The sequence below is a fragment of the Macaca fascicularis genome, chromosome 7, assembly GCF_037993035.2.
Source record: "Macaca fascicularis isolate 582-1 chromosome 7, T2T-MFA8v1.1".
NCBI classification, from domain to species: Eukaryota; Metazoa; Chordata; class Mammalia; order Primates; family Cercopithecidae; genus Macaca; species Macaca fascicularis.
This window is the reverse complement of record NC_088381.1, coordinates 68437219-68452059: the sequence shown is the minus strand read 5'-3', so window position 1 is coordinate 68452059 and position 14841 is coordinate 68437219. Positions and strand designations below refer to the sequence as shown.

The following is a 14841-nucleotide window of genomic DNA, read 5'->3' as shown; positions in this document are numbered from 1 at the left end:
GCGAGGAGGCGACGGGGGCGGTGCAGCAGGGCCTGGCCCCGCCCATCCCTCGGAAATGCCCTCCCTTCAGGGCGTCTTCTGCCCTTTAAAGCGACTTGGCTCATCTCCAGGTCTGAAAGTGGGCGAGGCAGCTGGACGGACGCTGGGACCGTCTTCCAGGGAATGCGGAACACCTGCCCCCACTCCCGACCACCTGGCCTCCGCGGAACGGGCTTCTGGGGCTCCGTTCTCCCCAGACGCGCGAGCGGATGCTCCCCCACGCCGTGGGGGGAAAGCGGAGATCTGGAGAGAAGGCTGTGCCCGCAGGCTGGGAGTTCTAGAGCGGGAAAGGGTCACCGCACCCGAGGACCGGCTTCAGATACCTAAGGACGCTCTCTTTCCCGCCTCACCTTTCCTACAAAATCTGGCTTGGCAGCAGGAAGCTCTTCGGCTTCCTGGAGGTGGCGGAATTTAAGGAATTAAGGTCAGGGAGCTCCGAGGAGCCCTTGGGGGCTTAGAGAGATGGGGAACAGGATACAGAGGATGGTGAACATCTAATTAAGCTTCGGAAAGTAGTTTAATGAATCTTTCTGAAGCCTCCACGTCCACCCAGGAGGGCCCAAGGTCATGCTTAATCCGGGGACACGTCCACATCCACTGACACCTGAAAAGGAAGAGAGAGGGTCTGGTGTGACCACCAGGACTCCTGAGTCATGTGAGACCTCCAGTGAGTACCTCCCTAGACCGAGGTACCCCTAGGCCCAAGGAAGGAGGGCTTGGATCAGATGGAAAGTAGTGAACTGGGCTGGGGGAAGAGGGAGGATTCAGTTGGGCCCGAATTTGGGGCATCAGTTTAGGTGGCTGGAGTCTCTTAGCTGGGCATGGGGACTGGAGGAGTTCCTAAGGCCTGTGTCCTGGTCTGTAGACTAGCATCCCGAAGTATCCATGGCCAGAATTGGCGGGCCTGCCTGGGAAGGAGTGGGGCCCAAAAACGTGGAGCTTGACTCAGTAGAAAAGTTCTATTGGAGGTCATTCTATTGGGGTAAGATTCTGTTGGAGTAATGGGAAGGTTCTACTGGGATAACCTAGACAAGTGGGTGGGTCTGCTCGGTTCTGGTGGCTTTGGAGAAAACTGATGTGGGTAGGGAGTGGGGACGGAAGGGCCTGAATTTTGCAGTTGCGCGTTTGTAAGGCTCTTTGGCTAGTCTGCTCAGAAGGTGGGATGAGTCCTGTGTAGGTAGCTGGGCCACGCTCACCGAGCTGCTGGAGCTCCCCTCTCTTTGCCAAGGGTCCAGGCTGGGACCTGGGGCGAGCAGATGCAGTGCAAAGTGCACACAGTTGCTGCATGTGGCGTGATAGCGTGGTGGGTTCACGTCCATGGCTTTGCGCGCTCTGCGCTCCAGCACCGCTCCGTCAACTCCGCTGCATCTACGCAGCAGCACGCACAGGAGCAGCACGCACAGCAGCGGGCGCTGCACCTGTTTGGATACGTTGCCTTCCCAGGAGGCCAGAAACCGCCCACAGCCTCCTGAGTTCTTGCCTGCGGGGATCGCCAGAGGGGTGCGGATCAGAGCCAGGCTTAGGTCCTATGCCCTGTGATCCCGCACCCCCATTTCCCGAGACCCCAGGGACCCTGAGTGCCCAAACCCTATTTTCAGAGACACGTACCCCCTGCCTGGGACTTCAGTCTTTATCCCCAGTAGCCAGCTCACTGGTGGGGCGTGGCTTGGCTGGGCAGCCTCTCTGCAGACTTGGGCCTGTGTTTCTGCTGAAGGCACTCACCCTCAAAGTGGATGATCTCTCTATGGCCGCAGTACTGCCCACCTGGGCCCCGCGCCAGCGTCCAGTGGGGTACATCAGCCTGAACAGGAAGAGGTCTCCTGGCTCAGGCTCCCTGCCCTCCAACTTCACAGCCTCGAAGTGTTAACTCAGGAAAGCCTCAGAGAGGAAGAACTTAATGGTGCTGACTGCCCCAGTCAAGGCCTGCATGTATCCTGTCGTATACACGGGCCCGGAATACGGAGGAGGTGGGTCCTTCCACTGACCATAGGTCAGATGGTCTGCCCAGGGCTCAGGGATACCTGTCTTGGGCTTGGGCCCAAGGCAGAATGTCTTCACTGCCACACACTTGTCTCCTTGTGCTTAAGGGACCCAGAGGTCCAGATATCACAGATACATCCTGCCTCTAGCCCCTACTGAGAACCCTTCAGTTCCAGCAAATGGTACCTCCTCCCCATCCAACTGTCTTCACATCTCAAAGTCTAGCCATTCCATTCTCTCCTCCTCTCCACTGCTCTAGGATCCCCTTCCCCATCCAGCTCCCATCTTGCCACTGCTCCTGAAGGCAACACCAAGGACTGGGTGGGTGTCAACTGGTACCTGGGTTGAGCAGAAAACCTGAAAAAATCGGGAAACCTGGATGAGATGTGGACCTAGGACAAGCATCTCCTCCCAAGTCTGTGTGGAGAAGGACCTCTCCAACAACCTCTGTTGAGCAGCTGCTCATTTGATCCATAATACAATCACAAGATAGGAACAACGTCCCCATTTTCAGGATAAGGAAACAGGTTTACAGAGGCTATACATCACGAGTGCATGCAGCTAATGTATTCCTGCATGACTCTATGCCCTGTGCCCTTTGTACTAAAATCAGTCACCTCTCTTAGTTCTTCTTCTTCCATAAGGAAGTGAGAAACCTGCTTAGTTCAGGCTTCTCCCATCTCTACTGGTAACAGAAGGCTTTTGGGACTTGGGAGGATGGCCCCATTGCCTGCACTGTGCCTGAAGTTTCATCTCAGAGCCTGGGAAAGTGGGTGAAGTTAAGACCTGTGGGCATGGAACTCTCCAGGGGTGTTAGAGGAGCTGGGAGCAGGAAGTGACACACTACCGCCAGGTGTCTGGGCATCTTTCTTGGAAGGGAGCAGAATTGGCTCCAGCAGATTTCACTGGGGTGGGAAAGACCCATATGCAATTGAAGAGCCAGGCTGCCCAGGCCCACCATGCAGAATGCCAGCTACTGTGTGGCTCACTGTGTCTCTCCCATCCCTGATCCTTCCTTTTTCTCCTGGCCCATTCCATAGTATCTTCTGCTTTTTTTTTCTTTTTCTTTTTCTTTTTCTTTTTCTTTTTTTTTGGATGGAGTATTGCTCTGTCTTCAGGCTGGGGTGCAGTGGCATGATCTCGGCTCACTGCAACCTACGCCTCCCGGGTTCAAGTGATTCTCCTACCTCAGCCTCCTGAGTAGCTGGGACTACAGGCACCCACAACCATGCCCAGATATCTTTAGTAGAGATGGGGTTTCACCATCTTGGCCAGGCTGGTCTCAAACTCCTGACCTTGTGATCTGCCTGCCTTGGCCTCCCAAAGTGCTGGGATTACAGGCATGAGCCCCCTCACCCAGCCAAATCTTCTGCTTATTACTGGTTGAGTCTCATTTTCTCAGACTGGGAGCTGTGGAAGACTCAGGTGGCCAACTCATCCCAGTCTGCCTGCAACTTCCCATGTGTTAAAATTGAAACCTTGCATCCCAGGAACCCAGGAAAACCTGAATATTGGGTTCCCCTAGGATCCGGTCTCCCCCTTTCCATCTCCCGTAATTTCAGAAGGCCACAGGGAGAACCCAGTCATGTAAACGGTTCTTTGGCTTTTGGTCATGCTCTCCTACCATCTACCAGGTAGTGAGGGAACCTTGAACCCTACTCCCCTCTACCCTCACTCCTGCTGAGCCAAGCAGATGTTAACAGCTATGGAGGAGGGTACACTGTTCTGGCCCCTGTTGAGGCAGTGGGCACCCCACCTGTGGAGAAGACAAGAAGAGCTGAAGGTTTCTCCAGTTACCTGAGATATGAAGCTTATCTAAGGGAAAAAAAAAACCCAGCCATCACCACGGGGCCACTTGAGGAGGCTGTCCAGCCTCTCTCCTCTCCCCTTCTGGTTGTGCACTCCACCTGTGGAGCTGTTTGTCTGTCAGTGCATGGTTGTGCATTTGATGTGCAAGTGAGTCTGCACTAAAATGCTGGACACGGGACTGGGATACCCATCCCTGGCTGTGCCACCTATCTATATGGGACATCAAACCAGCCCCTTCCTCTCTCTGGGCCTCAACTTCTTGTGAACTAGGGACAATAAGCTTGAGGGGCTGGACATCACAGGGCCATTTTGAGGCAGTAAGAGCTCTCTGTGAGCTGGGCAAGGCTAGCCGGCAAGGTTTGTTCATCTAAAGTCTGCCCTAAGCATGCAGATGTGGGTGTGGAGAGGAAGGGTGGGGACAATACATCTTTCCCAGCTCAGAGGAGAACAATGGGCCCTCAGAGGCTGGTGGCCTCCCTGCGAATCCTGCCCCAGAGCTTTCAGGGAATCGCCCAGATGGAAAGGCCCTGGGGAGCAGGGCCCCACCCTGACTCTCCCTCTGAAAGTTTCCCAGTGCTGGTGGGGGTGAGGAGGCACTTCGGCCACCATCAGCTGGGCACTAGACTTTGAGTCAAGATCTGATGAGGACATGCCCCTTCAGATAGGGGATATAGGTCCCCACATGGTGCTCCATCCATAATGATTTGTTGCCAAAAGCTGTGCTAAAGCATCATTTAGCCCTAACAATAATGACTTGAAGTAGATGATGTTATACTTCCCATTTTACAGATGGGGAAACTGAGGTTTGGAGAGGTTACAAGTTAGTAAGTGGCACAACCAGTATTCAGGCCAAGTGGTCTGGCTCCAGTGCCTGTGTCCTTCACCACTGTACAGTATCATCTTTCTTATGCTGCTGGCGTGTGAGATCCCCCTTCCCCAGACCCAACTGCCAGGAAGTGCTGACCCCTGTATCCTCCCTGACCTGGAGAAACAGCTACCTTTCTCTTTAGTTTTCACTGAGTCAAGCCACCATCTTCTTTGTAAGAAAGAAAAGGGGGCAAGGCCCAGGAGCTGTAAGAGCCCAGGGAACAGAGACTCCCACTCCTGGAGCACCTGGCCTGATCATGCCACCCACCTCATGGGGACTCCTTGCTGGGGGCCTGAGCTCTTCCTCCCCTCATCCTGACTGAGGCTTTCAACAGAGCAAAGTAATGAGGGTGGTCCTGCAGCTGGGTGTGGGGGTGACAGGCAGTCTTTCTGAAGCCCAGGGCTCTGCCTTTCCCCAGAACCGGGCCCCTGCAGGACCCTAACCAGTGGGGTCAACTCAATTTAGTGACAATCCTACATTGTCAGCTTCTCTCCTCGCCCTTCAGTTTAAACTTGGACAAAGTGTGCCTCTGTGGAAGGCAGGGCTTTGGGATCACTAGTCCTAGCCGGCCACCTTCAGCAGGAACAAGCATCGGAGTAGGCAGTTCCCTAGCATACCTTGCTTCAGCCCTTCTTCCTTCCCGTACAGAGCCTTTGGTTATCCCTTTCCTCTTGGCACAGAGCAATCCCACTTGAATCTGAGCCCCCAGCCCAATTAGCTCACCTTGCAGTGGCCACGCTCACACCTTGCTAGATGTTCTTCTTCTGTGACTAGACTGTGATAGAGAAGGAAGGACAAGCTGTCCATCCTTCAGGCAGATAAAGGGACCAAGAGGGAAGCCCTGGGGCCCTGTTCGTCATCACTGCCCAGGCCAATCTGACAGCAGCACTCCTTCCTCCTAGCATCTCTGAGGCTGGGGTCCAGGTGGGTAATTGGTGCCCCCACCACCCCACCTTAAGTCCTGGTGTTCAGTCCTACCCAGACCTGCTTGTGCCTCCTCTCTGAACTGGCTCTTCTCCTTCCGCTGACCTCCAGTGTGCTCAGATGCCTGCCACATCCCCAGGTTGTGGTCAGAGAACAAACAGTGAATGATTTCAATCCCTTTAATTTTATTGAGGCTTACTTCATGGAGTAACATATGGTCTACTCTCGTGAACATACCATTTGTACTTGAAAATGTTGATTTTGCAAATTAGGGTATAGTTTTCTATAAATATCAATTAGGTCACGGTGGTTGATAATGTTCAGATCAACTATGACTTCACTGATTTTTTTGTATGGTTTCTCTGTCGCTTGTTAAGAGAGGGATGTTGGCGGGGTGCCAACATCTTTGGAAGGCCAAGCCAGGTGGATCATGAGGTCAGGAGATCCAGACCATCCAGGCTAACACGGCGAAACCCTGTCTCTACTAAAAATACAAAAAATTAGCCAGGCATGGTTGCATGCGCCTGTAGTCCCAGCTACTCAGGAGGCTGAGGTAGGAGAATCGCTTGAACCCAGGAGGCGGAGCTTGTAGTAAGCCGAGATCGTGCCACTGCACTCCAGCCTGGGCGACAGAGCGAGACTCCGTCTCAGTAAATAAAAAAAAAGAAGAAAGAAGAAAGAAGAAGAAGAAGAAGACGACGACGACGACGACGACGGCGGCGGCGGCGGCGACGACTTCGGAAACATGGATCTCATTAAGTGCACTTCTGTTTTTCTGGGGTCAAATCTCCAGGTTCTACGGGCTCTTAAATGCTCTCTAGTTCCTCCATGTCTTTTTTTAAATTTTATTTTTTTTAAATTGACATTCAGTAAATGTCAGTTACTGAATTGTTGTACATTTCTATGAATTTTAACATATGTATAGATGCATCACAAGATAAATAGTTCTGCCATTCCCCCAAACTAACTTTTTTCAACATCTTATACTAGTATGGTCCACATGTCACAATTAGTGAACCAATGAAAATACATTACTATTAACTAAGTTCCATACATTATTCACCTTCCCCTAAGTTTTTGGCTATAGTCCTTTTCTTGTTCCAGGATTCCATCCCAGCACCATATTACATTTAGTCATCATGTCTCTTTGGGTTCCTCTTGTCACCGTGGTTTTAATTTGCATTTCCCTAATAAATGTTAAGCATATTTTTATGTGCTTATCTGCCATCTGTGTAATCTCTTTGGTGAAGTATCAGTTCAAATCTTTTGCTATTTGTATTGAAATATAGTTTACATACCATAAAATTCATCATTTTATTTATTTATTTATTTATTTGAGACAGAGTCTCACTCTGTAGCCCAGGCTAGAGTGCAGTGATGCAATCTTGGCTCACTGCAACATCCACCTCCCAGATTCAAGCGATTCTCTTGCCTCAGCCTCCCAAGTAGCTGGGACTAAAGGCATGCACCACCACTGGTTAATTTTTATATTTTTAGTAGACAGGGTTTCACCGTGTTGGCCAGGCTGATCTCAAACTCCTGACTTCACGTGATCCACCAACCTTGGAGAGCCACTGCGCCTGGCCAAATTCACCATTTTAAAATGTACAATTCATTTGGGGTTTTAAAAAGTATGTTTACAAGGTTATGTAACCATCACTACTATCTTTTTTTTGTTTGTTTATTTGCTTGAGACAAAGTCTTGCTTTGTCGCCCAGGCTAGAGTGCAGTGGCACAATCTCGGCTCACTTCAACCTCTACCTCTTGGGTTCAAGTGATTCTCTTGCCTCAGTCTCCCAAGTAGCTGGGATTACAGGTGTGCACCACCACACTCAGCTAATTTTTGTATTTTTAATAGAGACTGGGTTTCACCATGTTGGCCAGGCTGGACTTGAACTCCTGACCTCAGGTGGTCCACCCACCTTGGCCTCCTAAAGTGCTGGGATTACAGGCATGAGCCACCTCACCTGGCCCCATTACTGCTATCTAATTCCACAACATTTTCACCACTCTCCAAAAATATCTCATATTCATTAGGCAGTCATTCTCCTATTCTTTCCTCCCCTAGTAACCACAAATCTATTTTTTGTCTCTATGAATTTATCTATTCTGGACACTTTGTATAAATGGAATTACATAATGTGTGGCCTTTTGTGACTGGCTTCTTTCATTGAGCATGTTTTCAAGATTCATCCATGTTGTACCATGTACCAGTACTTCATTCCTTTTTTTTTTCTTTTTTGAGACAGGGTCTTGCTGTTGCCTAGGCTGGAGTGCAGTGGCGTGATCACATCTCACTGCAGCCTTGACATCCCTGGCTCACACAATCCTCCCACCTCAGCCTCCCAAGTAGCTAGGATCACAGGCATATGCCACCATACCCAGCTTTTTTTTTTTTTTTTTTTTTTAATAGAGACAGGGTCTCACTATGTTACCCAGGCTGGTCTCAAACTCCTGGCTCACAGTCCTCTTGCCTCACCCTCCCAAAATACTGGGATTACAGGCATGAACCACTGCGCCTTGCTTTCATTCCTTTTAATGAACATATAATATTCCATTTTATGTATACACATTTTGTTTATCCATTCATCAGTTGATAGGCATTTGGATTGTTTCCACTGTTTGAATATTATAAATAATGGTACTGGCCGGGCGCGGTGGCTCAAGCCTGTAATCCCAGCACTTTGGGAGGCCGAGACGGGCGGATCACGAGGTCAGGAGATCGAGACCATCCTGGCGAACACGGTGAAACCCCGTCTCTACTAAAAAATACAAAAAACTAGCCGGGCGAGGCAGCGGGCGCCTGTAGTCCTAGCTACTCGGGAGGCTGAGGCAGGAGAATGGCGTAAACCCGGGGGGCGGAGCTTGCAGTGAGCTGAGATCCGGCCACTGCACTCTAGCCCGGGCGACAGAGCCAGACTCCGTCTCAAAAAAATAAATAAATAAATAAATAAATAAATAAATAAATAAATAATGGTACTATGACCATTCATGTACAAGTTTTTGTTTGAATATATGTTTTCAGTTCTCTTGAGTGTATACCTAGGAGTGCAGTTGCTGGGTCATATGAAAATTCTGCTTAACTTTTTTTCTTCTTCTTCTTCTTTTTTTTTTTTTTTTTTTGAGATGGAGTCTCGCTCTGTCGCCCAGGCTGGAGTGCAGTGGCGCTATCTCAGCTCACTGCAAACTCCGCCTCCCGGGTTCACACCATTCTCCTGCCTCAGCTTCCCAAGTAGCGGGGACTTCAGGCGCCCACCACCACACCAGGCTAATTTTTTTGTATTTTTAGTAGAGATGGGGTTTCACCGTGTTAGCCAGGATGGTTTCGATCTCCTGACCTCGTGATCTGCCCACCTTGGCCTCCCAAAGTGCTGGGATTACAGGTGTGAGCCACTGTGCCCGGCCAAAAATTCTGCTTAACTTTTTAAAGAAATACACAACTGCTTGCCAAAGCAACTGCACCATTTTACATTTCCATGAACAATGTTTCAGTTTCTCTACATCTTCACCAATTCTTGCTTTTATCTGTATTTTTTATTATGGCCATTCTAGCAACTGTGAAGTAATATTTCATTATGGTTTGGGTTTGCATTTCCCTGATAAGTAATGATGTCAAGCATCTTTTCATGTGCCTATTGGCCATTTGTAGATCTTTCATTTTTTTCTTTAGATGGAGTCTTGCTCTGTCACCCAGGCTGGAGTGTAGTGGCGCAATCTTGGCTCACTGCAACCTCCACTTCCCAGTTCAAGCGATTCTCGTGCCTCAGCCTCCTGAGTAGCTGGGACTACGGCCACCACACCCGACTAATATTTGTATTTTTAATAGAGATGGGGTTTCACCATGTTGGCCAGGCTGGTCTTGAACCCCTGACCTGAAGTGATTCACCTGCCTTGGCCTCCCAAAATGCTGGGATTACAGGGGTGAGCCACCACGCCCGGCTGATGCTTTGCTTTTGATGTTATATTTGAGAAACTTGCCTACTTTAAAGTCACAAAGATGTATACCTGTTTTCTTCTAAGAGTTTCTAGTTTAGTTCTTACCTTTAGGACTTTGATGTATTTTGAGTTAATTTTTTATGTGGTGTGAGGTAGGCATCCAACTTCATTCTTTTGCATGTAGATATCCAGTTGTCCAAGCATCATTTATAGAAATGGTATTTTCCCCCACTGAATGATCTTGGGATTGCTGTTAAAAATAGATTGGCCACAGAAAAAAGAGAAAACCAAAATTTGTCGTCATCTCTTAAAGAATTAAGAATTGTGCATAAAAACCTTATATCAATTAAAACACTGCATACATTTACAATGTAAATGCAAACTTATTCCAGCTCAAGGCAAGTAACAGCCTACTGGTGTCCTGTAGGAAAACATCAGGAAAGAAAGGAAACTAGGTCCTAAGGTTTGGACTTCTCCAACCCTGACAGACAGGCGAGACAGAAATGACAACTGGTGGAGGGGCTCCTGCTGGTCTCTAGACAAATTCTGGAACACTGAGCTCTGACACATTAGTACCCTGCACAGATGGAAAGACTGCAGGTCAGGCAGAATCACCAAGCCACGGACTTCTCTTCCACAAGCATGTTCTCACCTCTGCCATGAAGTGACTGAGCCACATGTACTAAGGGTTTAAATAAAAGATAAGTACAAGGTATTAAATACCGAGGAAACAGTTAACTTCAATACAAGGTCAAAATCAGCAACAAATCCTACAATCCAGTGCTGACATCAGACACAAGCTTCAAGGACAAATTTCTTTTCTTTTCTTTTTATTTTTATTTATTATGTTTTTTTTTTTTTTTGAGTTGGAGTTTCACTCTTGTTGCCCAGGCTGGAGTGCAATGATGCGATCTCAGCTCACTGCAACCTCCGCCTCCCAGGTTTAAGCGATTCTCCTGCCTCAGCCTCCGGAGTAGCTAGGATTACAGGCATGCGCCACCATGCCCAGCTCATTTTGTATTTTTAGTAGAGACGGGGTTTCTCCATGTTGGTCAGGCTGGTCTCAAACTCCCAACCTCAGGTGATCCGCCCAACTGGGCCTCCAAAAGTGCTGGGATTACAGGCATAAGCCACCGCACCCAGCCTGACAAATTTCTTTTCAAAGGGTTGTTTCAGTTTCCTAAGGCTAGCATGAGATGTATACATTTGCCAGGGACAAATTTATACTTCTGAATTGACTCAGGCAGCACAGGCTACATATCTCCTCACAGTCCATTTAGAAGCATTTGCATTGAACAGTGGAGGGCCTGACTGGTGGCACTCCTGCTTGCTGATCCACATTGGCTGGAAGGTGAACAGTGAGGCCAGGATGGAGCTGCTGATCCACATGGAATACTTGTGCTCAGAGACAGCCATGATCTTGATCTTCATGGCCCTGGGTGCCGGGGCAGTGATCTCCTTCCATATCCTGTGTGTGATGCTTGGGTGCATGGCAATGCTGCCAGACAGCACCACATTGGTGTACAGGTCCTTGCAGATATTCACATCCCACTTCATGATGGAGTTCAAGGTGGTCTCCTGGATGCAGCAAGATTCCATGCCCAGGAAGGAGGGCTGGGACAGTGCCTCTGGACACCAGAACCAGTCATTGCTGATGGTGACCACCTGGCTGTGGGACAGCTCGTAGCTCTTCTCCAGGAGGGAAGAGGACACGGCAGTGGCCATCTCCTGCTGCAAGTCCAAGGCAACATAGCACAGATTTTCCTGGATGTCACGCACAAATCCCCCACTCCACTGTGGTGATGAAGCTGTAGTAGCCCCCACGAGGATCTTCACCAGGTAGTCGGCAAGGTCCTGGCCAGCCAGGGTCAAACACAGGATGACTGGGGGAGGGTGGTTGTATCCCTGAAGATGGGCAAGTGTGGGTGACCCTATCGCCTGAGTCCGCGATGGTGCCAATGGCGCTGACAGAGGCATGCAGGGACAGGGTGACCTGAATGGCCCTGTACCTAATTGGGGTGTTGAAGGCCCCAAACATGATCTGAATCATCTTCTTTCTGTTGGCCTTGGGGGCCTCGATCAGCAGCACCAGGTGCTCCTTTCAGGCCACGTGCAGCCCGTTGTGGAAGGTATGGTGCCAGATCTTCCCCATTTGGTCCCAGTTGGTGACGAGGCCTGCTCCATGGGATGCTTCAGGGTCAGGATGCTGCTCGCTCTGGGCCTCATCGCCCACATAGGAGTTCTAGCCCCTGCCCACCATCATGCCCTGGTGCCGGGGGTGCCTGACATTGGAGAGGAACATGGCTTGAGGGCATTGTCCCCAGCAAAGGCAGACTTGCACATGGCAAAGCTGTTGTCAACAATGAGCAAGGTGATTTCTGCTTCCATTGTGGTCTGTTGGGGGAATGATGGGACAATGTCGAGTGTGGTCTGGCAGCAGCCAGGGAGAACTTTAAATAATTTTTACCTAAAATTGTAATACATTATTCTATTTTGGTATAAATTGTTAAATAACATTGTGAATTTTAATACACTTTTCAGTTTTTCAATATTTTTCAACCACCTTAGCGTTCTGAAAAAAATTAACCATTTAAGAATATATTACAAAGTGTATGGGGCACACATTTTTTTATTTGCCTCAGGAACCAATATGTTGAGACATGGCATTATTGATTCAGCTGTGTGGGGCTTAACTATTGGAAAACAGATTTTTATTTTTACTCTATGAGTTTGAGTGTAGTGTGGAAAATCATCTGCTAAAAGTATCCCCATATTACAGGTAAAGACTCTATTAAGAAAGGCTAAGCAACTGCCCAAGGTCCCCAACTCTGCTAGGTAGTTACCCTACAGCTTGTGTTATTGGCCTCCACTCATGGTACTTATAGAGTTGATTAACTAATAATCAGGTATTGTTTCTTGTATGTGGCTTTGTCTCTATTGATTATATCCATTATATGTTAATATTTGATTCTTTGAACCAAATATGTTAATATTTGATTCTTTGAACATTCTTGTGAATATTTAATAAGGTTGAAATCTGAGTGAAAGGGACTTTATATACCATGGAGATAATCCATCCTGCAGTTCCCTAAGGAGCCAATAAAAGATGTCTAAGCCATAGAAATTGTGTAATTAGATATATTTTATTTATTTATTTATTTATTTGAGATGGAGTCTCAACTCTGTTGCCCAGGCTGGAGTGCAATGGCACAATCTCGGCTCACTGCAACCTCCACCTCCCAAGTTCAAGTGATCCTCCTGCCTCAGCCTCCCGAGTAGCTGGGATTACAGGCACCCACCATCATGGCCAGCTAATTTTTTTTGTATTTTTGTAGAGACAGGGTTTCACCATGTTGGCCAGGCTGGTCTCGAACTGTTAACCTCAGGTGATCTGCCCGCCTCAGCCTCCCAAAGTGCTGGGATTACAGGCATGAGCCACTGAGCCTGGCATACATATGTCTGAAGGAATAATGAGCGGCCAGTATAAAAGATACTGGAAACAGGCAGGGCGCAGCGGCTCACGCCTATAATCCCAGCACTTTGGGAGGCCGAGGCGGGAGGATCACGCGGTCAGGAGATCGAGACCATCCTGGCTAAAACAGTGAAACCCTGTCTTGCACATGTAGTCCCAGCTACTCGGGAGGCTGAGGCAGGAGAATGGCGTCAACCTGGGAGGCGGAGCTTGCAGTGAGCTGAGATCGCGCCACTGCACTCCAGCCTGGGCCACAAAGCAAGACTCTGTCTCAAAAAAAAAAAAAAAAAAAAGATACTGGAAACAGAGAAAGCAAGTTTTTTAGGGTGGCTGGGCAAGGGCAAATGCATAATTAAATGATGAATGTGTTCATTAAGGCAGTGGTAGGAAGAACAAAAAGAAGAGGACATAAAAGAGTGATTGAGGTGACTGACAAAAGAAGGAACATAAAAGAGTGATTGACACCTGAGAATCCTTTGACTTGGGTTGTTCCTAGCCATCCTTTCCGATCTCCCTTCCTAACTTAAGTAGGTTAAGGATTAAGGTTTCTTCCACTCTTCTTCTTGATTCATGTTCACTGGTAAATAACACCACTTTAGACTCTTTCAAAGTGCTATAATATTGATTTATTTGATCCTCTCAAAAGAAGCGTACAGACAACCATTTTAGAATGACTGTAAAGGGTCTTAATTTTAAGGTTCAAAGGGCACACAACTCAGCTGTTCTGCAGTTGAACACAGAGGAACTTCAGTCTGTTTGATGATGGGGCTGTGGAGAGAGCAGGACACACATCTTCATGAAGTTTCAGTCCTGACCAGTTCTCATAAAACCTCATTTCTTACCTCTCTTTAGGACCATTCTGAGAGAATACATGTAGAGGTCTTCAAATCAGGAAGATCATCACCACTATCTTTCTCGCCATTATCATATCAATCTTCCCCAACAGTAACACAGGACTTCTCTTACAGCATCCAGGCAAAACTGTGGTTTTTCACTTACTGATGCTTCCTAGAGCCTAGAAAAAGCATAGAGGACCTACCTGTTTATCCCTCTGCTCTTTTTTTTTTTTTTTTGAAACGGAGTCTTGCTCAGTCGCCCAGGCGGGAGTGCAGTGGCGCTACCTCGGCTCACTGCAAGCTCCACCTCAGGGGTTCACGCCATTCTCCTGCCTCAGCTTCCAGAGTAGCTGGGACTACAGGTGCCCACCACTACGCCCGGCTAATTTTTTTGTATTTTCAGTACAGACAGGGTTTCACCGTGTTAGCCAGGATGGTCTCGATCTCCTGACCTCGTGATTCGCCCGTCTCAGCCTCCCAAAGTGCTGGGATTACAGGCGTGAGCCACCGTGCCTGGCCTCTCTGCTCTTGACTGTTGATTCCATAGTTGATTCCTGCCTCCAGGGGAATGCTACAGATGCCTCTCTTCCCAACCAAGCAATGGGGACTAAACAAGAACACATTTTCCTTTAAAGTTGTGTCGTATCACAGATTATTACCATCATCTGGCCTCTTCAAAAGAGAATGCATTTTCCTCTGTATGTAACCATGAATGTATATATGTCCAAATGGATTGGTTCATCTGTGTTGAACTTGGGAAAAACTTTAGTGATCTTCTGTGGAATTCCCACATGTGCTTTTATTTGTGGGTTTGAGGTCCCAACAGGAAAAACAGAGAACTGATTACTATCCTGGATCTTCTCACACAAGCATGGGAGCATCTGAACACTCACATTTAGAATGTTTGGGGATTTGATTGGAAAAGATATTGTTACTGGATAGAGTTGTTGAGGTTCTTGGTATGTTGAACAAAGAAT

The 14841-nt window shown here is 48.3% G+C and overlaps 1 protein-coding gene across 1 annotated transcript; it reads right to left on the bottom strand.

Moving 5' to 3' along the window:
- Positions 1 to 8913: 8913 nt before the first annotated feature.
- On the bottom strand, positions 8914 to 12667 carry LOC102120642 (actin, cytoplasmic 2-like). Its single transcript, XM_005560317.4, has one exon. It carries the CDS (start codon positions 11531 to 11533, stop codon positions 10796 to 10798), a length of 738 nt encoding a protein of 245 aa, XP_005560374.2. The 5' UTR covers positions 11534 to 12667; the 3' UTR covers positions 8914 to 10795.
- Positions 12668 to 14841: the final 2174 nt, after the last annotated feature.